We start from the raw sequence: 22,113 nt of genomic DNA, 5'->3' as shown, positions 1-22,113 counted from the left end.
GAATGCCTAAAGCAACTAAAAATAAATAGAATTTAAAATTACAAAGCTTTAGTTCAGTCAGGCAGGTTATAAACATTTCAGTAAATAAATAGTTTAAATTTTACCTTCATACATGGCCGGCTCTTCTTGATTTTTTCATTTTCAACTTTATTTGAAGCAACCTTCAAACATTCCTTTTTTTCATTTACATCCTAATTGAAATAAATAGCATTAGTCCACAATTAATAGCATAGCCCAGAAGTTCCCAAACTTCAAACCTCTGCGGACCCCTCCGGAAAATGTACGAACTTTGCGCCCCCCCCCCCCCCCCCCCGCCCGGCAAGCAGGCAAAAAAGAAAAAAAAAACAGACACAGAATCTATTTTTTTTCCTAATATATTTCTATGCATTTTTTCCTCCAATTTTTTTTCTTTCTTTCATTGTTCTGTATGTTTTTTAGAGTTCTTGTCAAGTTTTCTTTTCCTACGATATTATTTTGAAATGTGGAATTAAAATTCTATTTGAAATTCAATTAGAAATAAAAATGTTATAAGCAAATTTCTACAAGTTTACTAATAAAAAATAACTTTTGAAGTAAAAAATTGCCTCAATGTTTGCATTTTACTTAATATAGTTTTGAAACAAAATGAACTTTGCCCTGCACACAAGATTAATGTGTAGTGTGTTTACTCGTTCTTGAATCCCAATGACATTTAACGTTTTAGCAGGATAGAGCTGCAGACCCCCTGGCATGAACTCGCGGACCCTAAGGGGTCCGCAAACCAGTTTAGGAAAATCTGGCACAGTCAAAAAATAAAGTTAATACAGTATAGCTTCGATTTAATGATATACCCGATTTCCTCAATTTAATGCTACATTTCACTGGTCTGGATTTAACTGCACTGAATGTATATGCTCTTGGATTTAATGATATTGTTGATCTAATTGTTAAATCAGGATTATACTGTAATGAAAAATAAAACCCAAATTTTATATTTTGTAAAGAAGTGATACTGGAAAATGTGAATGATATTAAGAGAAAGGTGTCAATTACGCAAGATATTATCTTGGTACACCATAAAACTCCCAAATATCTAGAAACAAATTAAAATTCCCAGAAAAAAAAGCCAGACAATGAAAGACACAGTTAATTTTATTTCATTTACAAAATTGAATAGAATGAGTGTTTATCGATTTTAGAAAGTTATCACCTACTGAACTCATAAGACCATTTTTATCAATCAATGCTAGATTAACATTATTTTTTGGTTTAAGATAGCTTTTAGATAATAAATCATTTAGGCCTTTAGGTTATTGAAAAATTTCAACTTTCATTTCAACCCCTTCAGGGAGGGGAGTGGGAGTATTCCTTTCCGGTATTTAAACATTGGTGTATTTTTCTTCCTTCAGCACAGGAAAGTTATTAACCAATCAGAGAAGACAAAATACATTTGTATAAAGAATTCATTTGCAAGCTCTTTAATATTTAAAATGAATTATCAGGGAATTTTTATCTTATATAATTAAAAACTGAACGTATGTACCTATTTACCTATCTATCTATGTCCCAGTTACTTCTCCCGAAATCCAGTAAACTGACCATCGAACCAGGTATTGATGGAATTGTAATTTTTTCGTCTTTATGTTTGGCTATTTAACATAATCCTCCGATAATAATTAGTGGAGATATCAATTAAAAGCTATTAATTAGAATACTGAGATTTCAACACAAAATCCCTATTTTTTGAAGGCTTTCCTCCATTCAAATTATTATTCAGTACTTCATCTCAACTTTCCGCAACAATCCACTATAATATTAAAATCTGTTCGCGTCTGTCTGTCTGTCTGTCTGAAGATCTATCTTCTCTAGAACCACTGCGAATCGGGAGTCAAACGAGATACCGATCAATTCGAAATTTTCCAAAGAAAACAATAGGACCAATCTCGTAATTGTGCAACTTTAATTAGCAGAGATATTAATTAAAACGTTAATTAACATAACGTTATTCAGGAATTTTTATTTTTTTCCATTGCCATTTTGCATATGCGCGAGCAAGTAAAATTCTAATAATTGTTTTAAAAAAGATTCTTTGGCTGCTGTCCGAATCTTAAAACAACGTTTCCATCTAGAATTTCATTTTAAATTAGTTTAAAATTGGTTGCCCTATTCGGACATAGCCTTTATTTAATCGTCTGTCTTTTTTTTATTTTTTACATTCAACGTTCTTAACTCTTTTCAGCATATGAAAGTTGTTTCTTTAGCTATGTTTATTGATTGTAGTGTAAGTTTATTATTCACCGACCTCATATTTTGGAACATTTAGGATCTGCGACTAATTATGTTTATTTTGTTGGACTTTTTCCCATCACATGGGTGAGTTTCCGAACTGTAATAACTTTCTTTTTCCTTCCTGTTTCGATTTTTGAAATACAGTTTGTATCGTTAAAAGAACATGTTAAATTAAGATTGTTTGAATTTCTTTAAGTGAAACAGAGTTGAACAAAAATATTGTTTTTAAGGATTTTAACTAAAGTTTAATTTGAATCTGATGACTTGGTATTAAATTAATGCTAATTGGTATTTATTAAGTCTTTGTGCTTTAGTTTCCCGTAAGCAACCAAAAAGTATGTGTCATTTTATGTAAAAAGCTGATCGTAATTGTACATACAAATGTTTCAGATATAGTCTATCAGATTTAATTCAGTTTAAAGTGAGCACAGATTATAATTGATAATGCATGTATTTTTATCTTTTGTGCTAATTGAAAATACGCATAACTTGCATTATTGATAACTATGATTAACTTTTAAGAGATTTTTGCCAAAAATATGCTCTACTGGTGTTTTGCAAACCTTGCATTACGCGTATTTATTTACTCCTTAGCGCTTTAGAAACTGATGTCAGAGTAATGCAAAAACATCAATTGGACATCTCTTTCGTTTTTTACGTAGCCCGTGCAACGCCGGGCACGTAGCTAGTGCTTTTATTAAAATTTGTAGCGGAAAGAAAATCATCGTGAAGAAAGATTTTCCTTTCCCCCCCCCCTCAAATATGAACAAATAAAATTCTAGTTTTTATTTTAAAGGCTTTTTCTGTAATCGGGGGATTTAAAATGATTACTTTTTGGTTATTTTTCTGCAATCTGCTGCAAAATTTTAGTTTTTTTTTTTTTTTTTTTGTGCAAGCCTGATTGTTGAACACGTGTCTCATGCAGCTAGTTATACATTTAATTTTCAACATAAGTAAATACTGCACTTATTAAAAACAAAATATGACCAGTGTTTTAATGAATAAACTTAAATGGTGTCAAAACACTTACTCACTCTTGACACAGCTATAACTTTATAATTCAGAAGAATGATCAAAGAATTTGTATTTAAGTGCCACACTTACCTGAGGCAATCTATGGGCTTCCTCATGAACAAACTTTGTAGCAAGGCACCTAACAGATGGCAGTGAACCGTCATCATTGGCTGAATCATTTGCATCAAATGATGACCCATTCAGAACTTGAGAATCAACCTTTAAAAAATACAAGTGTGTTTCAGTATAGTTAACTTTTCTTCCATACCGTAATGGGGTCGTTTCCAAAATTTTAAAAGTATTTTTTTCTGAAAGAGCATGCTTAAAAACATAGGATCTGACCATTTTTTAAATAATATATTTAAGTTTAATATTTTTAAAAAATTACTTAAATCGTTGCGCTTTCATTGTTTACACTTCTGTCGTGTGACATCACAAATGATGAAATGCCATTCAATGTTGCCATTCACAGAACAAAATATTTAATTCGCATCTTTACTCACATGTATTGGCAACAATATGGTTGATAGCAAGCGTAGAGCGGAATTTTAATTCGCTGCTTGATTATCATAACGTGGAAACATAGTAGAACGATGCGCCAAATTGCATCTTTTGTGACGTCATAAAGACCATGCCTTGTTTGAAAAATCGGACATTTTAAAAAATTAATTAAAAAATAACTGTTGGGAAAATCAAAGTATTTTCTCGGTTAATGTAATTTTTTTTTACTCATTCTATTCATTGCAATGACTAAAAGTAGTACTTTTGACTGGAGGAAACCACCCCATTTTGGAGGGGTTTCTGCTTAAAAAAACATTGACTAAGAGCTAGACTTTTTACTACATTTTAAATTATAAAATAGGTCAAAATCTTTATCCATAACAAAACTTGTAAGTGTATCCCTTATATAACATGGTTAATTCTTACCGTGATGTATCAAAACTGTGTTACAGCTTATTTTCATTTATTCATTCAAATAATTATTTTATTTATTTTTTATGCATGTGTATAAGATGAATCAGGGCAAAATGCAAAATCTCAAATTGATACCGTGTTCTGTGCTATATCGAAACTGTGTTATACAAAACTGGAATAATGTAAATCAAAGCAATGCGTACTATCTTACATTGAAATCAAGTCTTAAGGTTAAAATTTTATGATAGATAAAACTTAGTTTAAATAAAACATTAAAAAATTAGTCTATTGCTACATTTCTTTATTCATTGTTTGTCAAATTTAGCTTGAAGATATTTTCAATGTTTTTTTAAAGTGAATTGAAACAAAATGAAACACAATTACAACATATATAGCTCTGAAACAAACCAAAGGTGCGACCATATAGGGGGCAAGGGGGGCTCAAGCCCCCCTTGGAAATGAGAATTTCTCTGCTTTTAGTGCTTTTTTCTTTGCAAAAATGTATAAAAATTTCTTTTCCAGCCATTAATGAATAAATTAGTAAAAATGTCAAATTTTAATACAGTGATCTCTCACTGATACGCGACCAAACGGGACAATGAAATTTTCGCGCACAAGTGAAATTTGCGTATAAGTGAAAAACCCAAAAATTAGCTTAAATGCAAGAAGTTAACATCAGTTATAGTAATACTAATAGTATACTACTAATACTAATGAATAAATTTGCACATAACTTTCATTTATACATTGTGATTTAATAAAAAAGCCAAATTTGAAGTTGTACGTTTTGTCACTTTTTATGCACTGTACAGTACGTAAGCGAATTCTCCAAAACCTAAAAAAATGTCGCGTGATCAGTGCTATAGTCTACGAGGATGCAAAAGATTTTCAATAGGCTATGTCAACGCGTACCGATGGACCACGATTTTTAGTGACGTCAACCTTTTTGTACGTAACCTGTTCTCCCCTCTCGAAGTCAATCACAAGACTAATTCCACCCACTATTGCACACTTGTGCAAAAAAAACACGTTCTTTGAAGAATCCGAACAATGGAATAACGTCGTGTGAATGTATTTCAAGAGAAAGAACAAGAAGGGTACAAATCCTCCGATAAGCAAAGCCTGAATTAGGCGATTTAACTAAAATTGAAAAAAATTTACTGCGCATAAGAGAAAATGCATTTTAGGTTTCGCGTATAAATGAACAAGAGTTAACATTGTTTTCCTATATCGCTGGCCGGGCCCGTGAGAAAAACGCGCATAAGTGAAAAACGCATATAACAGAGGTCGCGTATAACCGAGAGATCACTGTATCTCTAATATATACTGAAATCGCTTTCCATGGGGAAAATATTCTGCTAAACCATGGGGAAAATTTTAGAGCCCCCCCCCTTAAAATTTTGTATATGGGCACCCTTGAAACAAACATATAACAATCGACTTAATTTTGGTCTGCAATATAATTAGGCAAAGAAATACATTACACCTAATGAAAGCAATGTTTTAGAACCCAAAGATCTCATTCAAGGTTAATTTGCTTTGTCTAAAACTGATAAGGGCTATAGCGTCAGCTAATGAATATTTACTTTTGCGGGGAAGCAACATACAAAAAATGTTTAATTGTACACCCAGGAGCAGACACCTCTGCAATAATCTGCAACACCATGACCTGCTCAATATATTTTTAAGTCACATTTGGTAGGTTTTCAGGTTTTAAGAGACCAGAGTGTCTAATACTGCAGTATTTGTTGTGTAAAACAACATGTAACACATATTTTAAGTAAATTCAAGCAATTTTAACTTAAGAGAAAAAGGTTAGTAAAATAACTGAAAGAAAATTATACAGTACTAGGGGGCTCTGCCACCTGCTCGCTAATGCTCACCAACCCCAGAAGATTGCTTTGCAATCTTATTCGATTTGCAAAAATTTAAATCGTCAATTAGAAAGAAACAGATCAAAAAGGTATTATGAGCTCCCTTTGGATCAAAAAGCACCCCTTCACCGGGTTTCAAAATAACTTGTATCAACTTGCAGAGCCGTAAGGGCTGAGGGGCTCCTGAGCATTGCAAAACTGCAGTTTTGTACGTTTGAAAAGTCGCTTTCATATTCGTGGTCTCTAGTAATATATTTTGCTCTTTAGCTCGGGGCTTGAATTGAGTTGAACCTAAGATTTTCTCTTAAAATTGAAACCCTTAAAGCTTGTGAGTAAGAAAGAAGAAATATGCGAACTGAAAAGAGTAACTATGGCAGCGCCAAATAAAACATCAATAATTTTAATAGAGATGGAGATTATTCCAACTTGATTTTTAACAGCTTGTAAATTTTTTTCCTGTAGAGATAGAAGCTTAGTTCTTCTACCATAGGTCGAGTTAGTTCTGGAGTAAAAAAAGCCGCTCTTTCCAGTGGTGTCAAAAATAAAACTGCGGCGCAATTCTTTTGCTCTTTACTGATAGATTTAATGAAGAAAGAGTAAATTTTAAATCAGCCTAAAACAGTTTGAGCTAAAAACGCAAATACCTCCCGCCGTATTTAAGTTAGAGCAGTAAAATAAATTGTGCAGAACGCGGAAAATTCTACCCTTTCCAACAATATATAATATTAATATATGCAAGTAATTTTTCATCCCTTTAATAGGCAATAATCGGCAATTTGAGCCTAAAAAATTAATTACAAAAACCTAATTCGAATTAAAAAAAATAAAACCCCAGGTGCACACCCCCAGGGCTCAAAGTAATTTTGTACAAAATTTCAAGGCTGTAGATGCTATGGGGTCTCCTAGACGCAGGCCCGCCACAGACTCACTTCCCGAATTTCTTAGAAACTTACTTTTATTTACTATAAAGAGATTATGTTTTTAAAGATTGATATGAGAAAAAAGAAAGACAATATTTCATTAAATGATTAACAAACAATACAAAAAAAAAAAGCGACTTAAATGACTCATTACAACCTTACATCAAATGCTTGAAATAGTTAACTGCAATAACAATTTGTAATAACCATATACAATTGTATATACTTGTGATATACAATGCTTGATATTTTATGTACTAATGTCTCGCATTATAAAAGGATTAAAAGGAGCATTGTTTTGATATAACACATTTGTATCTGGTAATGTGCAATAAACAAAAGCTAAGCACAGTTTGTATGTAATGTTCAAAGCAATTCCCTTCATAAAAACTAATGCTAGGAAATGGTAGATGCAACAAATTTGATAAATCACCTTTCTTTAAACATTAACTCATCTAACCCTTTACCTCTTTTAATATCAAATACAAAATGAACAATACCTCAGACATATTTTTCTTCAAATATGACCGACTGTTTGAAAGCTCCAAGGATGGACAAGTATCTTTGATTTCACGCTCTAGTCTTTTCACATGGTTTTCTAAAGTAAAAACTTTCCCAGAGCTAATATAAACCTAAAAATAAAGTTCAAAAGCAAAAATATAAGGGAAAATGCGAACATACAAAATTTACAAACTTTTAATGACTAACAACATTAAGATTTAAGTTTCTGAATTTTTCACACATTTTATTACTGAGTTACATGACTTGTGAGTCAAATTTCGGGGGCTTTGAATTTTTATAACAATCAAAGACTGATTTTTTTCAGTAATTTATTGCGATTTGGCATAAAACTCACCGAGATTATGGGAATGTGCATCTCACAACGATTTGTTAAATGAATCTATTTTATTTAACCACTTTGAAAACACAATTAATCAAATTTGGACCACATGCAATGCTAGTCATCATCATTAAATAAAATCTTGAAAAGTTAATGAGCTTCTCTTCAACACAATATTTTATCAAGAGAAAAAACATCCTCATTATTGACAATTCAATCATATTCGTCTTATAGTCCACCTCAGCATTGTTGGCTTCATCCTTAAACATATCCATTCCAAAACTGGTTGAAAACGAAAAAGCAAGGTTCTTATGATCAAGCAATTTTTTAGCGTTGTTGTTTGTTCACAATAAGATAACAATTTCAACTCAAAACTTTGTGCCAAACTCCCCGAAAAGGAGCACATAGTGGAAGTGTTAATTTGTCAATCACGTTTACTGCCCTCCCTATTTTCTACGAATGCTTTTGACTCTTCCACTGAACACCAAAAATACTGAGAAGCACTATGCATTAAATACACAGTATGAAGATAAAAGAGCACAGTTACCTTTTCTTCAAAAGAATTCAAAGCTTCTTCAGATAATACATCAAAGCAATCATCTTGAACAGAATATAAATGCCTCGGAGACCTTTGCAGAGCATAAACATTAATTCCATCTGGATCATACTCTTTATTTATGTAATAGTCTCTTTTATATAATTCACTATCAATAGATTTTGGGCCACAATTTACTTTGTTCAAGGAAGTTTCCGATGTTTCAGAAGAAACGGATAACTTTCTCTGAAATTCTTCAAAAGATGAAATAGGTTCTTTCAAAATACTTCTCTTTGAGCTCCTTTTGGATATGTTCTCAGCACTGTAAGGGTTATTCTTAAGAGGAACAGCATTAAGCCATTTTTTATGCTCCCTTTCTGCAATGGTTCCTTAAACAAAAACAAAACATCACCATTACTGTTGAAAGCATAGTGCAAGTAAATTTTGATAGTGATGCATCACAAACAATAACATAAATATGTATAATATTAAATGGTGAGAAATTGCAATGCATTATCATATGAACTTCATTCATCTAATATGTCACAGCATATGAAATTTAATTTGCAAAATAATGAACGAAACGGCCTTTTTTTTAAAACTAATGATCACATGTCAACAATTAAATAACTTACAAGTAAAATAAGATTAAATATGATTAAATTGTGCAGGCTTTATCTAATTGGATCATTTTAAATATGCATGCATATCGTAGGAGCAAATGTGCAAATTTAAGGGAATCAGATAAAAGCTAAGAAAAAAACTTGCAAAAGACGTATGAAAAAATTCTGTGATCTGAAATGTGGTAATAAATGTTGTTCTTTTTTGCCGGATTTTGGTAAAATAAATAACAAACAGAAACCAAGCGAAAGTTCAATGTAGGCTAAATGCTGTATTTGCCTCCCCTCCCTTTCAAATGGTGGTCTTTTTTATGTCATAAAATTCCTGTTAGACTTTTCAGTTAATTTGCCACATGGTTTCTTTCACGGGACATAACTTTATTACTATGTTTTTCAATTTCACTCTTATCAGCTAGCAACTCCTTTTTTTTAGCTCATTAGAAAAAAAACCTGTTCTTATGATGAGGGTTTGAAATGATTGGTCATTAGTCATATTTTGCACCTAAAACATTTATTCACTCAGTTAGCACATTTGACGCCGAAATTTTAGAAAAATATAAAATTACCACAATAATTTTGATGGTTAAGCTGAGTGTCCTGTACTTTATTTCACTGAGCACTAATAAAAATTGGCATTTGTGCATAGGAACATTGCCAATTTTAACAATTAAGTTTTAAACAGATAATTGCTCGCTTACAAGTATATAATTTTGCTGATAAAGCTGTGATGTTTTGAAACACTGTAAAAAAATCCATAATTATTGTAGCACTTAACAGTTGGTTGCTTCGCATAAGCCAGTGATGCCCAAACTCTGGCTAGCAAAACTGCTGTGTGGCCCGTTTTGATCAATATAACAAATAAAAAAGCACGATTAGTGAAAATGTCAAATTTGAAGCCAATTATTCAGAAATTGGTTTTTGAGAAACAGATGCATTAAATAAAATGAGCATCAAGTAATTCTTCACTTTTTTGTATTTTACTATCTTATTTTAAAAAGAATGAAATATTTGAAATTTTATTTATGTTCTGCCCTGCAGAAATGATTTTAATATGAGGTGCGGCTCTAAAGCAGAAAAAAATTGGGCACCACTGAATTAAGTAAAATGAATTTTTTTTTTATTGCTCCAGTGCAGAACATTTTGGCCACTAAAACAAAAAAGTTTGGCGCCAATGATGCCTAACTTTCGTATCCCAATTTTGAATCCTGCCAATGACCTCAGATAGTGAGATCATACTCAGCATGAATTTAAATATATATATATATATTCAAGAATTCTTGATGAATTGTTTGTATTTATATCACAAATTAAAACATGTCTACTTTAACTAAAACTTATCAAACTAATACTCTTTACGTTGTTAAATAATACCTTCTAACGATAATCTATACTAATAATATAAAGTTGTAGAGTTCGTTTGTTTGAATGCGCTAATCTCAGAAACTACTGGTTCGAATAGAAAAATTCTTTTTGTGTTGAATAGCCCATTTATTGAGGAAGGCCATAGGCTATATAACATCACGCTATTACTAATAGGAATGGAGCAGCAACAAAAAAATGTTATGGAAACGGAAAAATTTATATCAAAATATAAAATGCTTAGAATGCCGAATAGACGTATCCACAGTGGCTCGACCTGAAAGTGCGGGCTTCGTGATCCATTGGGTGTAGGTTCGAGTCAGCCATGAGGCAAATCTCGAGATTCACTGAAATCGAGCTTAATCTTACTTGATTTTCAGAGAAATCCTAAACGATGCTAAAAATGATTTGTAAAAAATATACGTATCACTGTTTTCATTTACTTATTAATTGACTATGAATATAAAGCTGAAGAGTTTGTTTGTTTGAAAGCGCTGATCTCAGCGACTACAGGTTAGAATTAAAAAACTATTTTTGTGTTAAATGTTCCATTTATCGAGGAAGGCTATGGGCTATAGAACATCGTGCTTTGACTAATAGGAGTGGAGCAGTAATAAGAAATGTAATGAAAACGAGAAAATTTATATCATCATATAAAATGCTTGGAATGCCGAATATGGGTATGTTTTTGAGGTAGACCGTGCAATGCCAGGCAATGCAGCTAGTGTAATGCTAAGCTGCCTGCACTTTAAAACAAAATGCAAAAATCTTTAAACTTTCCAATATTTACTTTGAAACTTGGGAAAAATAAGAAGTCATAAACCAAGTAATTTGGTTTCATAAATTCCTTTCAGTGAAAATGATTTAAAAGGAATAGAAATTCATACCTGGTTTTGGAGGAGATGCAACTAATTCTTCATTTACTTGAACGGCATTCTAAAATGAAAATTGAACACATTTAAAGAAATAAAAAAACTAAAAAGCAAATAAAAACCAACAAGGTCTACAAGGAACTTCTTCCAAGATATTTTTAACTGATAAAAACAAATGTTAAATAAATAAAGAAGTTACAAATCAGAATTCATTAGCAAAGTTTAGGAAGAAATTTTTGAAAATTCTGTATAATAGAATCAGTTATTTAGCTAAATACTTAAAATTTTGTTACTTTTCCATTACCGTTAATCACTGGGGCAATTTTAATCTTGGCAATCATCTTTTTTATTCATTCAAGTCATTGTTGTTACAAAGACACTACTCATTCTTCATTTTGTGATTTTAATGAACTTTTACACAAAACTCAAGCAAACAATTTTAAAAGGTTAAAAGTGCATGAAAATAAAATTATCACAAAACTATTAAGTCAAGCCAAAGAAAGCAAAATAATTCTCTAAATTAAAACAAGTTAACTAATATCAAAAGTTCGATCAAGATAATCTGCCAACTAAATGAACATTAAAAGCTTACTAAAATGTTAAATAATCTGTCAAATAAACATATTGGGCCATAAAAGCTTTATAGTTCTAATAAAGTGTAAAATTGAGAAGAAAATGAGCAAAAATAACAGTGATGTAAATGTGTTTTTTATTTTGGCCAAGGTAGTGTCGTCAAGCTAAATGTCCTACACATTAAGGAAAAGTACCACAATTTCATAATGAATGTGCAAAGGCAAAAATAAATAAGAAAACAAAAACACAAAAAGTTACTTTTGAAGGGACTTTACACCTTTCTTCACACTTAAGCGGAACAGTTTGTTGAGGGACATCACTTGATTCTTTTACGGACAGTTTATAAGGCAGTTCATCAGCTTGAAATTTAGGTGAGCTTTGATCCGTTTTAATATCTGAAATTAGAAAATTTTTAATATAAATTTGAAAATAAATAAATAAATAATCCTTGCTCTATGTAGAAGAAAATGTAGATTTAAAACTTTGGATATAAGAGGGAATTTAAAAACAGGCCATCAGGAGACAACAGAACTTCAAATCTAGATTTTAACATGAACACACAAACAAAAACATTTATGTAAATGTGGTCTATTTTGGCCCTAGGGTCTTTCTGGGGGGAGTGACCACAACAACTAGAAAACATTACAATGCCGGGAATTTTCAGCTAGTAAATTTGAAATCTTTTTTTGACTTGAGCATAAGAAAACTGATTTTCAGGTCACATCAATAGATTTAAACACAGGGATGAGAGTGGTCAGAGAGGAAAAAGGAGGAACTCCAAAAAATTTTTGTAAAAGGCATGATATTCAAAACTGCATCAAAATAGAACCTAGAAGCCATGATATTCAAAAATTCAACAAAAAATGGCTAATTTACCAGTTTTAAAGGTAATACATATGTAATTAAGTATAAGTAATAATTTTGTACAATTTGCTGCATTGTATCATTTCTTGCAAGAGTGTTTATTCCTAAATAAATCTAAATTTTGAAAAAGAGGCAACAATTTCTAACCCCTGACTAGTTGAACAAAGGCTTGGGGGAGTGAGGTCAATCTTGGCTGCATCACACAATAGTGTCAACTTTTCATAGTTTTTAGAGAAAAATACATTTTTTTTCATTAAAAACATTCGACTTTTTAGTGCTAAACGAGTTAGAATATAAATTTTAAAATTAGGTCTGTTTGTAAAAAAAAATTTACAACAGAGAGAAAAATCTAAAATTTCTTTATGTGGTAGGACATACTTTTCATAGTAAGAATTGAAAATAAATAAATATATACGCATATAAACGATTGATTATCTTTTTCCTTGCATTGGAATCCAAAATTTGTTTTTAAAAACTTCCAAATATGATTTCGGAATCGAAAGAACAACTTGCGGCTACCTCATTTAATCATGATATCTCAAAACTTTAACAGGCTGTAAATCCTAAACCATTTGAGATTCACCATAAATATTTTTTACATTTTCTTAAATGCATAAAAAAGTAACCATGCCAAGTTTCAATAAAATTCGAGACTGTGGGTGCTAAGCCACATTTTTTGATTGACTTTTGCATGTTTTCTAAAATAAATGAAAGAAATAAAAATATTATTAAAATGATGAATAACATAAGCAGATATACAGTCTGAGTAAAAACTTTAAGGCCAGTAAATATTTTTGTGAAAATTAGAAAATAAAACTAGATTGATTTTAATACTATTGCATTATTAATTATTAATGTTTATTGGTTTGAAATAACTCAACAGACAGGATCTGTAAAGTATGCAATTACCAGAAAAGCAGTGGTATATTCATAGTTAGTATTTTAGCCTGAGTAAATATTTTAAGGACACTAGTTTTTTTTAAACTACAGGTACATATACTAGAACAAATATGATCGCAGTTACCAAGATTGTGAAAACCCTTCAACTTGTAGTGTTGTTATTAATTTCTTTAAAGTTTTCGTTACCTTTGAACATATCAAAAGGTAAAAAGTTAACTGTTCATGAAAGAGAGCAGATTGAATTTTTTTCTTCAGCGGGGATGATTAGGCAAACTGTTGCGAAAAAAAAGGTAAGACTGAAGATTGAAGTCAACATTTTTTTAAAATTGAAACATAGTTATGGTAAAAATAACACAGGGGAAAGCCCTAAAGCTTTGCCTTCACATGATGGAGGAGATGTTTGTAAACTTACATCATCTAAAAAGTACTCAATCGGGAAACTTATTCAAAAAATGTTTAAATGTTTGTCAATAACGATGTATAATGCAATTAGAAGGTGTGGAGGTTTCATTTATGCAGCAAAATTACCTAAACCTCAGTTACTGACTAGGCACAACATAGGGCATCTGAACTTTAGCTAGGAAATCATAACCTGGGGTAACCAATGGGTACAAATAATGTTTCTGACGAAAATAAGTGGAATTTAGATGGATCAGACAGACTATTGGCATGATTTACGAAAAGAAATGGAAATATTCTTCTAGCTCCAAATAAATGGAGACTCTAGAATGACTTGAGAGTGCTTTGCTTATAATGGTGAGGGCTCCGTTATGTTTGTTTCAGGTAAAATAAATTCATAAGCATATCAAAATGTCCTCGCAAGCCATCTTTTACCAAATGCAGAATCTATTGCTGGAAGAAGTTTGAAATATCAGCAAAACACTGCACTTATACATTCAAGTAACAGTGCAAAAAATTGGTTCCAAGTCAATAATGTTAAAACTTTGAAATGACCAACTAAGTCTCCTGAACCTAGCCCATTATAGAACTTATAAGGTGACTTAGTAAGATCATTTTATGCCAATGGGACAGTGTTGCCAGATGGTCAAATCCAGATTTCCCCAATTCCCTTCCAACTTTTCCCCAAAAAGCGATGTTTTCTACCAAAATTCCCCAAATGCTAAAATTATTTTTCCACTAATATTTTTATAAAATGAATCAACTTCCTCTAATATTTTTGTCTTTTGAAATTCCCCCCCCCCCCCAAATAGCCAAATTTTCTTATAAAATTCCCCAACTTTTTTTTTTCTTCACATTTTCGCTTTTTTGAGCAATCACGATTGCTTATTGTTCTCATTTGACCGTCTTTGGTGCCCGTGCCTTTTTCCTCCTACCGTCACCTGCAGGCAGGGGCGTAGCTAAGGGGGGGTTTTGGGGACAAAACCCCCCCTGAAATGTTTGTCTCAAAAAAAAAAAAAAAAAAAAAGAGAAAGAGAAAAGAGAAGAGAAAGAAAAAAAAAAGAAAAAATCAAAACGACATTTTTCTGAGTAACAAAGGTCAAAAATTCACTTCGTCCCCCCCTCCCAATGACATTGATAATCTGCTACATGAGTGACCCTCAAGCATAAAGATGCCTCCCTCTGCTGCGACAATTTTTGATAATTGACTGAAATTTGACACTTCGCTTTAGAAATGAGATTGATTTGTTAAATCCACGTATATGTAGCCTTTCTTCGTCATTCATTCCGCAAATTGTTAAATATGTTTAATTTTATGAGTGGCGCAGTGGGAATATTGCATACAGTCGAATCTGTATACTTCGAATTTCACAGGAAAGAAAAAAATCGAGATAAAGAGGTTTTGAGATACGGGGGCTTTAAGAAACGTTATAGAAATTTGGAATATGATGGTGAAATTTTGAAATCGATACCAAAGACAATGTGGGTTGTTGATTAAAACTCCTCTGTATTAGTTTAGTTAGTTGAAAAAATCTTATACTTTCTTTTTACTCGTATCATTTCGGTTTTCTAAGGAATCACAATTTTAAGAAAGAGAGCAACCAAAGAACAGTATTAATCCAGATAACAGAGTGAAATGGCTTTTAACTTGAATGATCATTAACCATGAACTTGAAATGTTCATCTTAAATGTCAAACCTATGAATTTCACCCCTTTACTCTTCTTCTAAAAAATCTCTTTAAAAATGTCTTTGCTTTTGTTTTGTTTGACACAAGTTTCGGACTTGAGGCACTCCATTCCAAAGTATGTAAGATTCACCTCCCTCTTATTTTGTTAATACTAAAAAAGTTTATACACACACACACACACACACACACACACACACACATATATATATATATATATATATATATATATATATATATATATATTCACACAAACAGACAAAATACAAACGAAAAAAGCAAGAACATCAAAATAGAAAATTAAAAAGGTGAACCCAGGACCAACACTTTATCAAGGGGGGGATATATATACATATATATATATACAGGGGCGGATACAGAGCATCATTTTAGGGGGGGTCACATGTGGGAGAATGACTACTCCCCCCCCCCCCCCCATGAGTGAACCTGTGGTTTTGGGTACGAAAATTTCCGAAATTGCTTGGGAGGCAAAAAAAAAAGCACCAAATCAGCCAATAAAGCAGTTAGTAAAGCATAAAGCTACTAATTAATTTCATAAGCAATGAAAGGAATCAATATTTCAAATATTTACTTTTAAAAAATACTTAATGAATTGAAAAGACTACTGAAATCGTTTGCATTTTATTCAAAAACTGTTTGATCACAATGTGGATGGATAGTATTGTTGACGGTTGGAGGGGGGGGGGGGTCACGACCCTTATGACCCTCTCTTTGTATCCGCCACTGTATATATATATATATATATATATATATATATATAAAATAAGTAAACCCCCCCCCCCCCCCGAAAGTCGGGTCTAGCTACGCCTCTGCCTGCAGGCGCGACTCGGTCCTCCGGTAGCTGCTCCTGGTCTGTAGCGTCCATGTCCCACACACATGCACTCTCATACACATACGCACTCACACACATACACACATGCGCCTTTGCACACATACACACGCCAACGTTCATACGCACAGGTCTACGCACACACAAAAGCCTACACATACACAACTAGTACACACGTCCGTTCAAGAGGAGAGGTAGGCTTGGAGGGACAGGAGCCGTGTTCTAGAAACAAGTGAGTAGAGTAGTAACCAATGAGTAGGGTCCTGTCGCAACTTGTGATTGTGAAAAACATAATTTGAATTCAAAATTTCAGAATTCAAATTAATTTTTCTTTTCTTTTTTTTTTGTCTTCTTTATCTTTCTTTACCTTTACTAATAATAAAGCTGAAAGTCTCTCTGTCTGGATATCTCTCTGTCCGGATCTCTTTCTGTCTGTCAGGATCTCTAACACGCATATAGCGCCAAGACCGTTCGGCTGATTTTCATGAAATTCGGCAAAGAATTAGTTTGTAGCATGGGAGTGTGCACCTTTAAGCGATTTTTTGAAAATTTGATTTTGTTCTTTTTCTATTCCAATTTTAAGAACATTTTCCCAAGCAAAATTATCATAAGATGGACGAGTAAATTACCAAGTTATCATAACGTGGAACCGTAACGATGGCAAGCCAATTGGCGAGAAATTCATCATGCATTATTTGTAAATATAAAGGGGGGCCAAAAGACCTTTTAATTTTCTACTACGGACAAAGCCGTGCGAGTGCCCTTAGTCATAAAAATACAAGCGCCTGACCGAGAGATAAGAAATAACCAAATATTTTTTTTCTACTCCCATTTACTACTCTGCTTCTGTATGTACATTTAAACTATGATTTTTGTATATATTTATCCAAGAACACTCTTCATCACTTATTTTTACCTGTTTCACGTATCAGCTAGTTACTCATCCATAGCATATTATTACATTCCTTAGCATATTATTCCACATAATGCGAAATGCGAATTTCATAAAGTTGGGCAAAGCTAACCCATCGCTGTTTGATACAATGTTCCCACTACTTCTTGACGCGAATTTAAATACGAAAAAAAATCTTTTTTCTCCGAGGTTCTTTTCCCCAGGTTTTCCCCAAGGAAAAAATTTTTCCCCAAAGAATTCCCCTCAAAATCTATTTCCCCAAAATTTCCCCAAAATGGGGAAATTTCCCCCAATCTGGCAACACTGCAATGGGAGACGTTTTGCTTCATAAAACAGAGCTGAAATTTAATATCAAAGATGAAAGGCATAAAATAGATCTGAACGTTGTAAAAAACTAGTTTTATCCACGAAAACAAGAATATTTGAAGCAATTTGAAGAAGTGTCTCCTACGCAAGCTCATAAATGTTGAAGTTTTTATCTTAATATGGTTTTTTCTATGTTGGCCTAAAGTTTTTACTCAAGTTCAATTATTGATCTGTAATATTTTCTGATAAAGAAACACTTACAAATGAAATGTTTGGCCTTTTTTACTTGTATTCAAGGTTAGTAATTATCACTCAAATGATTCTTTGCTCCAAAGTTAAAGATGTGTCCAATTTCTTACAAATGTTAACTGGCCTTAAAGTTTTTACTAGTAAGGTAGCATATAGCAAAAAACCACCCAACATTAAAAATAATTGAAATACTTGCAGGATGCAAAAAGATTGAAATCTCAAACGAGGCATACAACTTTCGGTGCAACACGTGTTTGACTCGTAGGCACGATTCCAAAACATACATTTTTGGCAGATATCGCGGAGGGTGAAGATTTGAGGGGAAAAAATAGAAATAATAAGAAATCGGGTACCAAAAATTTAAAAAAAAAAATCGTACTTTTTTTCGATTTTTGGGAAAAATAAGTCCTGAAAGAGGCAAAAAAAGGAGGAAAAGTTTTAAAAGCCAACAGAAAAAGGTGGAATTCCGGCAAACGCCGGAAAAATCTCGTCCCTGAAACAAATACAAAATTTACTCAAAGATTATATTTATAAAATTTGTAGAAACTGTAGACATTAAACTGGATAAAATTCATTAAAACTTTAAAACCTATTTTTACAGAAGCCACAGAGCAATCTAATTTAACAAGAAAAAAAAAACAATTAATTGTGTTTACCATTCAATTGGCACAGTTTCTTCCTCTGTGGTAGAGAAATCTTTTCAGGCAATACAACAGGACTAGGATCAACAGTTTGTGTTGATATTTGCTGCACTGACTTGGAAAATGTTTCATTCTGCAACTTTATGGCTAAATCTGCAACTTTAGATTCCTCACCTACATCATACCTCACATCATCCGAATCTGTGGAAAACTCTAATGACCCAGCTGAATGGGTCTCGGATAACTCTGACGTTGATTCCTCCAACTCACTGAAATAAAGTAAATGAGCTTTTAGAAATAACATTTTGAACATTCATCAGCTAAGAGAATGGCTTAATGGAGTGGGGCCCAACCTACAGCTTGGGGCAATTTTCGTTTAGATTTTTTTTGTGGAAAAAAAAAACGTGTCATATCGTATACAGTTGACGCTCGCTATAACACGATTCGACTTACGCGAAATGGCTATGACGCCATTTTTTTTCACCAGTAAAAATTTTTAGACCTAACGCGAATTCCTCACCAGCAACGCAACACGAAAGTTTTCAGAAGGAAATGGCGGTGTGAAAGTATCTTCTTTGCTATTGGCTACTAAAAATATTTTTTTCATGAATGGACTTTCATCCTTTTCTTCACGCCGTATTAGTCTGAACATAGCTTTGTTTGTGTATACAAATGACTACTCCGCATTTATCATATTTTTTTTCATTCTAAATGCGAAAGTTGATGAAATATAATGTTATCTAAAAGCATGGTTCCATCTAAAGTTTCTGAAGACAGAAAGAAAAAGACAAAGTTTCTGACAATTAAAGAAAAGCTAAAGTTTTTCGATGTGTTTGAACAACTAAAAAATGCATCGAAGGCTTCATGATAATTAGGTGTGAGGTGTGAGTGAATCTTCCATATACAAGAAAAAATCTGTAAAAGTTCGTGACGAGTAGTGTCTAAGCAAAATGCAAAAATTATGAAAATGGAAGCTGTGCTCTTGCATTGAGAATTAAAGAAACCAGAAAGAGGGGTGTTGCCATAGACGGTAACATTATAAAAGAACTAGCGAAGCAGCTGTATTTAAAAATATATTAGAATAACGATTTGATCACCTAGCATAAATCATCAACATCTTCATTTTTTTTCTCTAAATTACAAATATCATTACTGGATTTACTGTACAGCATTATTGTAGTACATCATTTTATTTTTTCTACATTCTATATGTACCGTACTGGTTTATTTTTTGTCTATCTTTCACATTGATCACCGATTTTGTGTATTGTTACAGTATTTTATGTTGATTAAAACAGCTTTTTTAAAAATACAAATGAAAATTCAGTTATTTATGTAAGAAACGGTAATATACAGGGTGTTCTGTTTTAACTTGCAAGGCCTTTATTTTCACAACCGTTAGTCCTAGATGCATACTTCCAATTGCAAAAATGTTCAAAAACAGATGCAGGGTTAAAATATTGAAACTTTGAAGCAAAAAAAAAAAAAGAGTCAAAAAATTAAAAATTTAACTTTTTATACGGGCTCAAGGTCTTCTAACTTATATTTAGAGAAATAATCTCCATTAAAAACTTACTGACACAAAAAACTTGACATTTGTGCTACCAAAATTCAAGGAGATACTTCAGTTTAAAGTTTTAAGGGACCATACAGAAGATGAGATTGAAATTTATACCTTTCAGAAGAATGGCAGGTTGTCAAAGTAAAAAACACAAAGTATATATATTTTTCATTGCCATTCAACAATAAAGGCAAATGTTATGCCGTGATACGCAAAAACACACTGAAACACCTCAAACAATTTGAAAAAACCACACTCTATGCACACATATAATTTTATAAACACTTGTTAACTGCTATATTTTCCCTCAAAAGGTGTTTCATATCTCAGTGAATATCAGTCGTGCTAATTTTAAACTTTTTGTGTTGAAATTACTTTTCAATGGAGAATTTTTCCTTAAATATGAGTTAGGGACCTGGGGCCCGTATAAAAATTGAATTTTTTTATTTTCTGACTCATTTATATTTTTGCTTCAAAGTTTCAAAGTCTGAACTCCGCATCTGATTTTGAACATTTTTGCAATTGGAAGTATGCATCTAGGACCAATGGTTGCGAAAATAAAGGTCTTGCAGGTTAAAACGGAACACCCTGTATAATTAAAGAATGGTTTAAACAGTTTGAGGAGGTGTTAACAAGTGTATAAAATAATTTGGTATGTTTATAAAAATTTTTACACATACCCTTTTCCACAGCACGAAATTTTGACTTACTCGAGGGGTCTTGGATCACATTCCTCACGTAAGTCCGAATTCGACTGTACAGCATTTTTTGCTATCATTAAAGTAATCTGAAATCCCTTTGTCCTAATGGACTTCACTGGGATTGACTTGAAAGCTGGAGGTTTTTTTGATAATGTTTTGCTTTCAGATGCATTCATTGAACTTAAAAGTGATGAAAGATCTGTTTTTGCAAAAGAAATTTTGTAAAAGGTCTAATTTTAAGGCATGAAATTTTGTGAAGTGGTCACTTTTAAGAACTAGAGTTTTGTGAAGGGGCAGCAAAGTAGACCCAATTCGCATTTGAATCGATCCCTGGGGATGAAATACTATTGCTGATAGACAGTTTTATAAATAAATTACGTATGCATTAAAAATACTTACAAGGTGTCTGCACTTTCTGAAGGGCAAGGAATAAGCATGCTAGGAGGCTCATCGCAATACGTTAGAAGCTGGTACCTCAAATTACTGTAAAGAGGCAGCCGCCTTTTTTTCCGAAACAGCCAATTTTCTTCCCAAGATGTCACAGCTGTTGGGTGACAAATAATATCACTGCTTTTACTGTCAATTTCGTCTACCAAATCACAGCCGAATTCTGGAAAGGGTGTGGGTCCATCATTCATTAAATCTATTCCACACATCATGTCAAACTCGGGATGCTTCGATACACCCACTTCTTCAACACTCTGCAAACTGTTAGACCATTTGCTAATGCTGCTCAGCTTATCATCTTCAGAATCTGTAAACTCTTGAGTTATTTCTTCTATTTCTTCAATTTTCTGAAATAATAAGTTTTAATGCAAAATAAAAATTCTAACTCATCCTATAATAATAGAGTCAATGTGTTTTTTCAGATCTAACAACAAAATATTATTTCAAATCTAATTTAAGAATAACTTATTCTGACCAAAATAAATTATTCACATAAATATTTGACTCATACAGCATACTAGTATCGGGGGGGGGGGGGGGGGGGGGGCATTGCATATTTATTATTTTATGAATAAATATGCACTATTTATGAATTTTTGTTTTCTTATGAAGCATTTATTATTTTTATCTCTTTAAGTATAGAAAAATAGGGACAAAAATATTTTTTCATTAGTTTTAGCCAAATTGAGCATAGGAGAGTTTTAAATTTTATCAAACATGTGAAACTATAGGAATGTATCAGGGCTAGGTCTAGTAGTTCTGCCGCCCTAGGCGATATTGACAAGTGCCCCCCCCCCACATCTCC

General features: G+C 32.5%; 1 protein-coding gene across 1 annotated transcript in view; it reads right to left on the bottom strand.

Moving 5' to 3' along the window:
* LOC129224286 (uncharacterized) overlaps positions 1–22,113 on the bottom strand; it is a 47,992-nt gene that overhangs the window by 1,168 nt on the left and 24,711 nt on the right. Inside the window, exons 11-18 of the mRNA XM_054858716.1 lie at positions 21,261–21,655; positions 18,615–18,868; positions 12,050–12,186; positions 11,234–11,282; positions 8,380–8,756; positions 7,520–7,623; positions 5,134–5,164; positions 105–161 (exon numbers count right to left, since the gene is read on the bottom strand). Coding sequence (XP_054714691.1) covers positions 105–161; positions 5,134–5,164; positions 7,520–7,623; positions 8,380–8,756; positions 11,234–11,282; positions 12,050–12,186; positions 18,615–18,868; positions 21,261–21,655 — 1,404 coding nt within the window. The remainder of the gene's footprint in view (positions 1–104; positions 162–5,133; positions 5,165–7,519; positions 7,624–8,379; positions 8,757–11,233; positions 11,283–12,049; positions 12,187–18,614; positions 18,869–21,260; positions 21,656–22,113) is intronic.

This window comes from Uloborus diversus, chromosome 6 (genome assembly GCF_026930045.1).
Source record: "Uloborus diversus isolate 005 chromosome 6, Udiv.v.3.1, whole genome shotgun sequence".
NCBI lineage: Eukaryota > Metazoa > Arthropoda > Arachnida > Araneae > Uloboridae > Uloborus > Uloborus diversus.
Note: the sequence above shows the minus strand (reverse complement) of the source record. Positions and strands in the feature narration are given on the sequence as shown.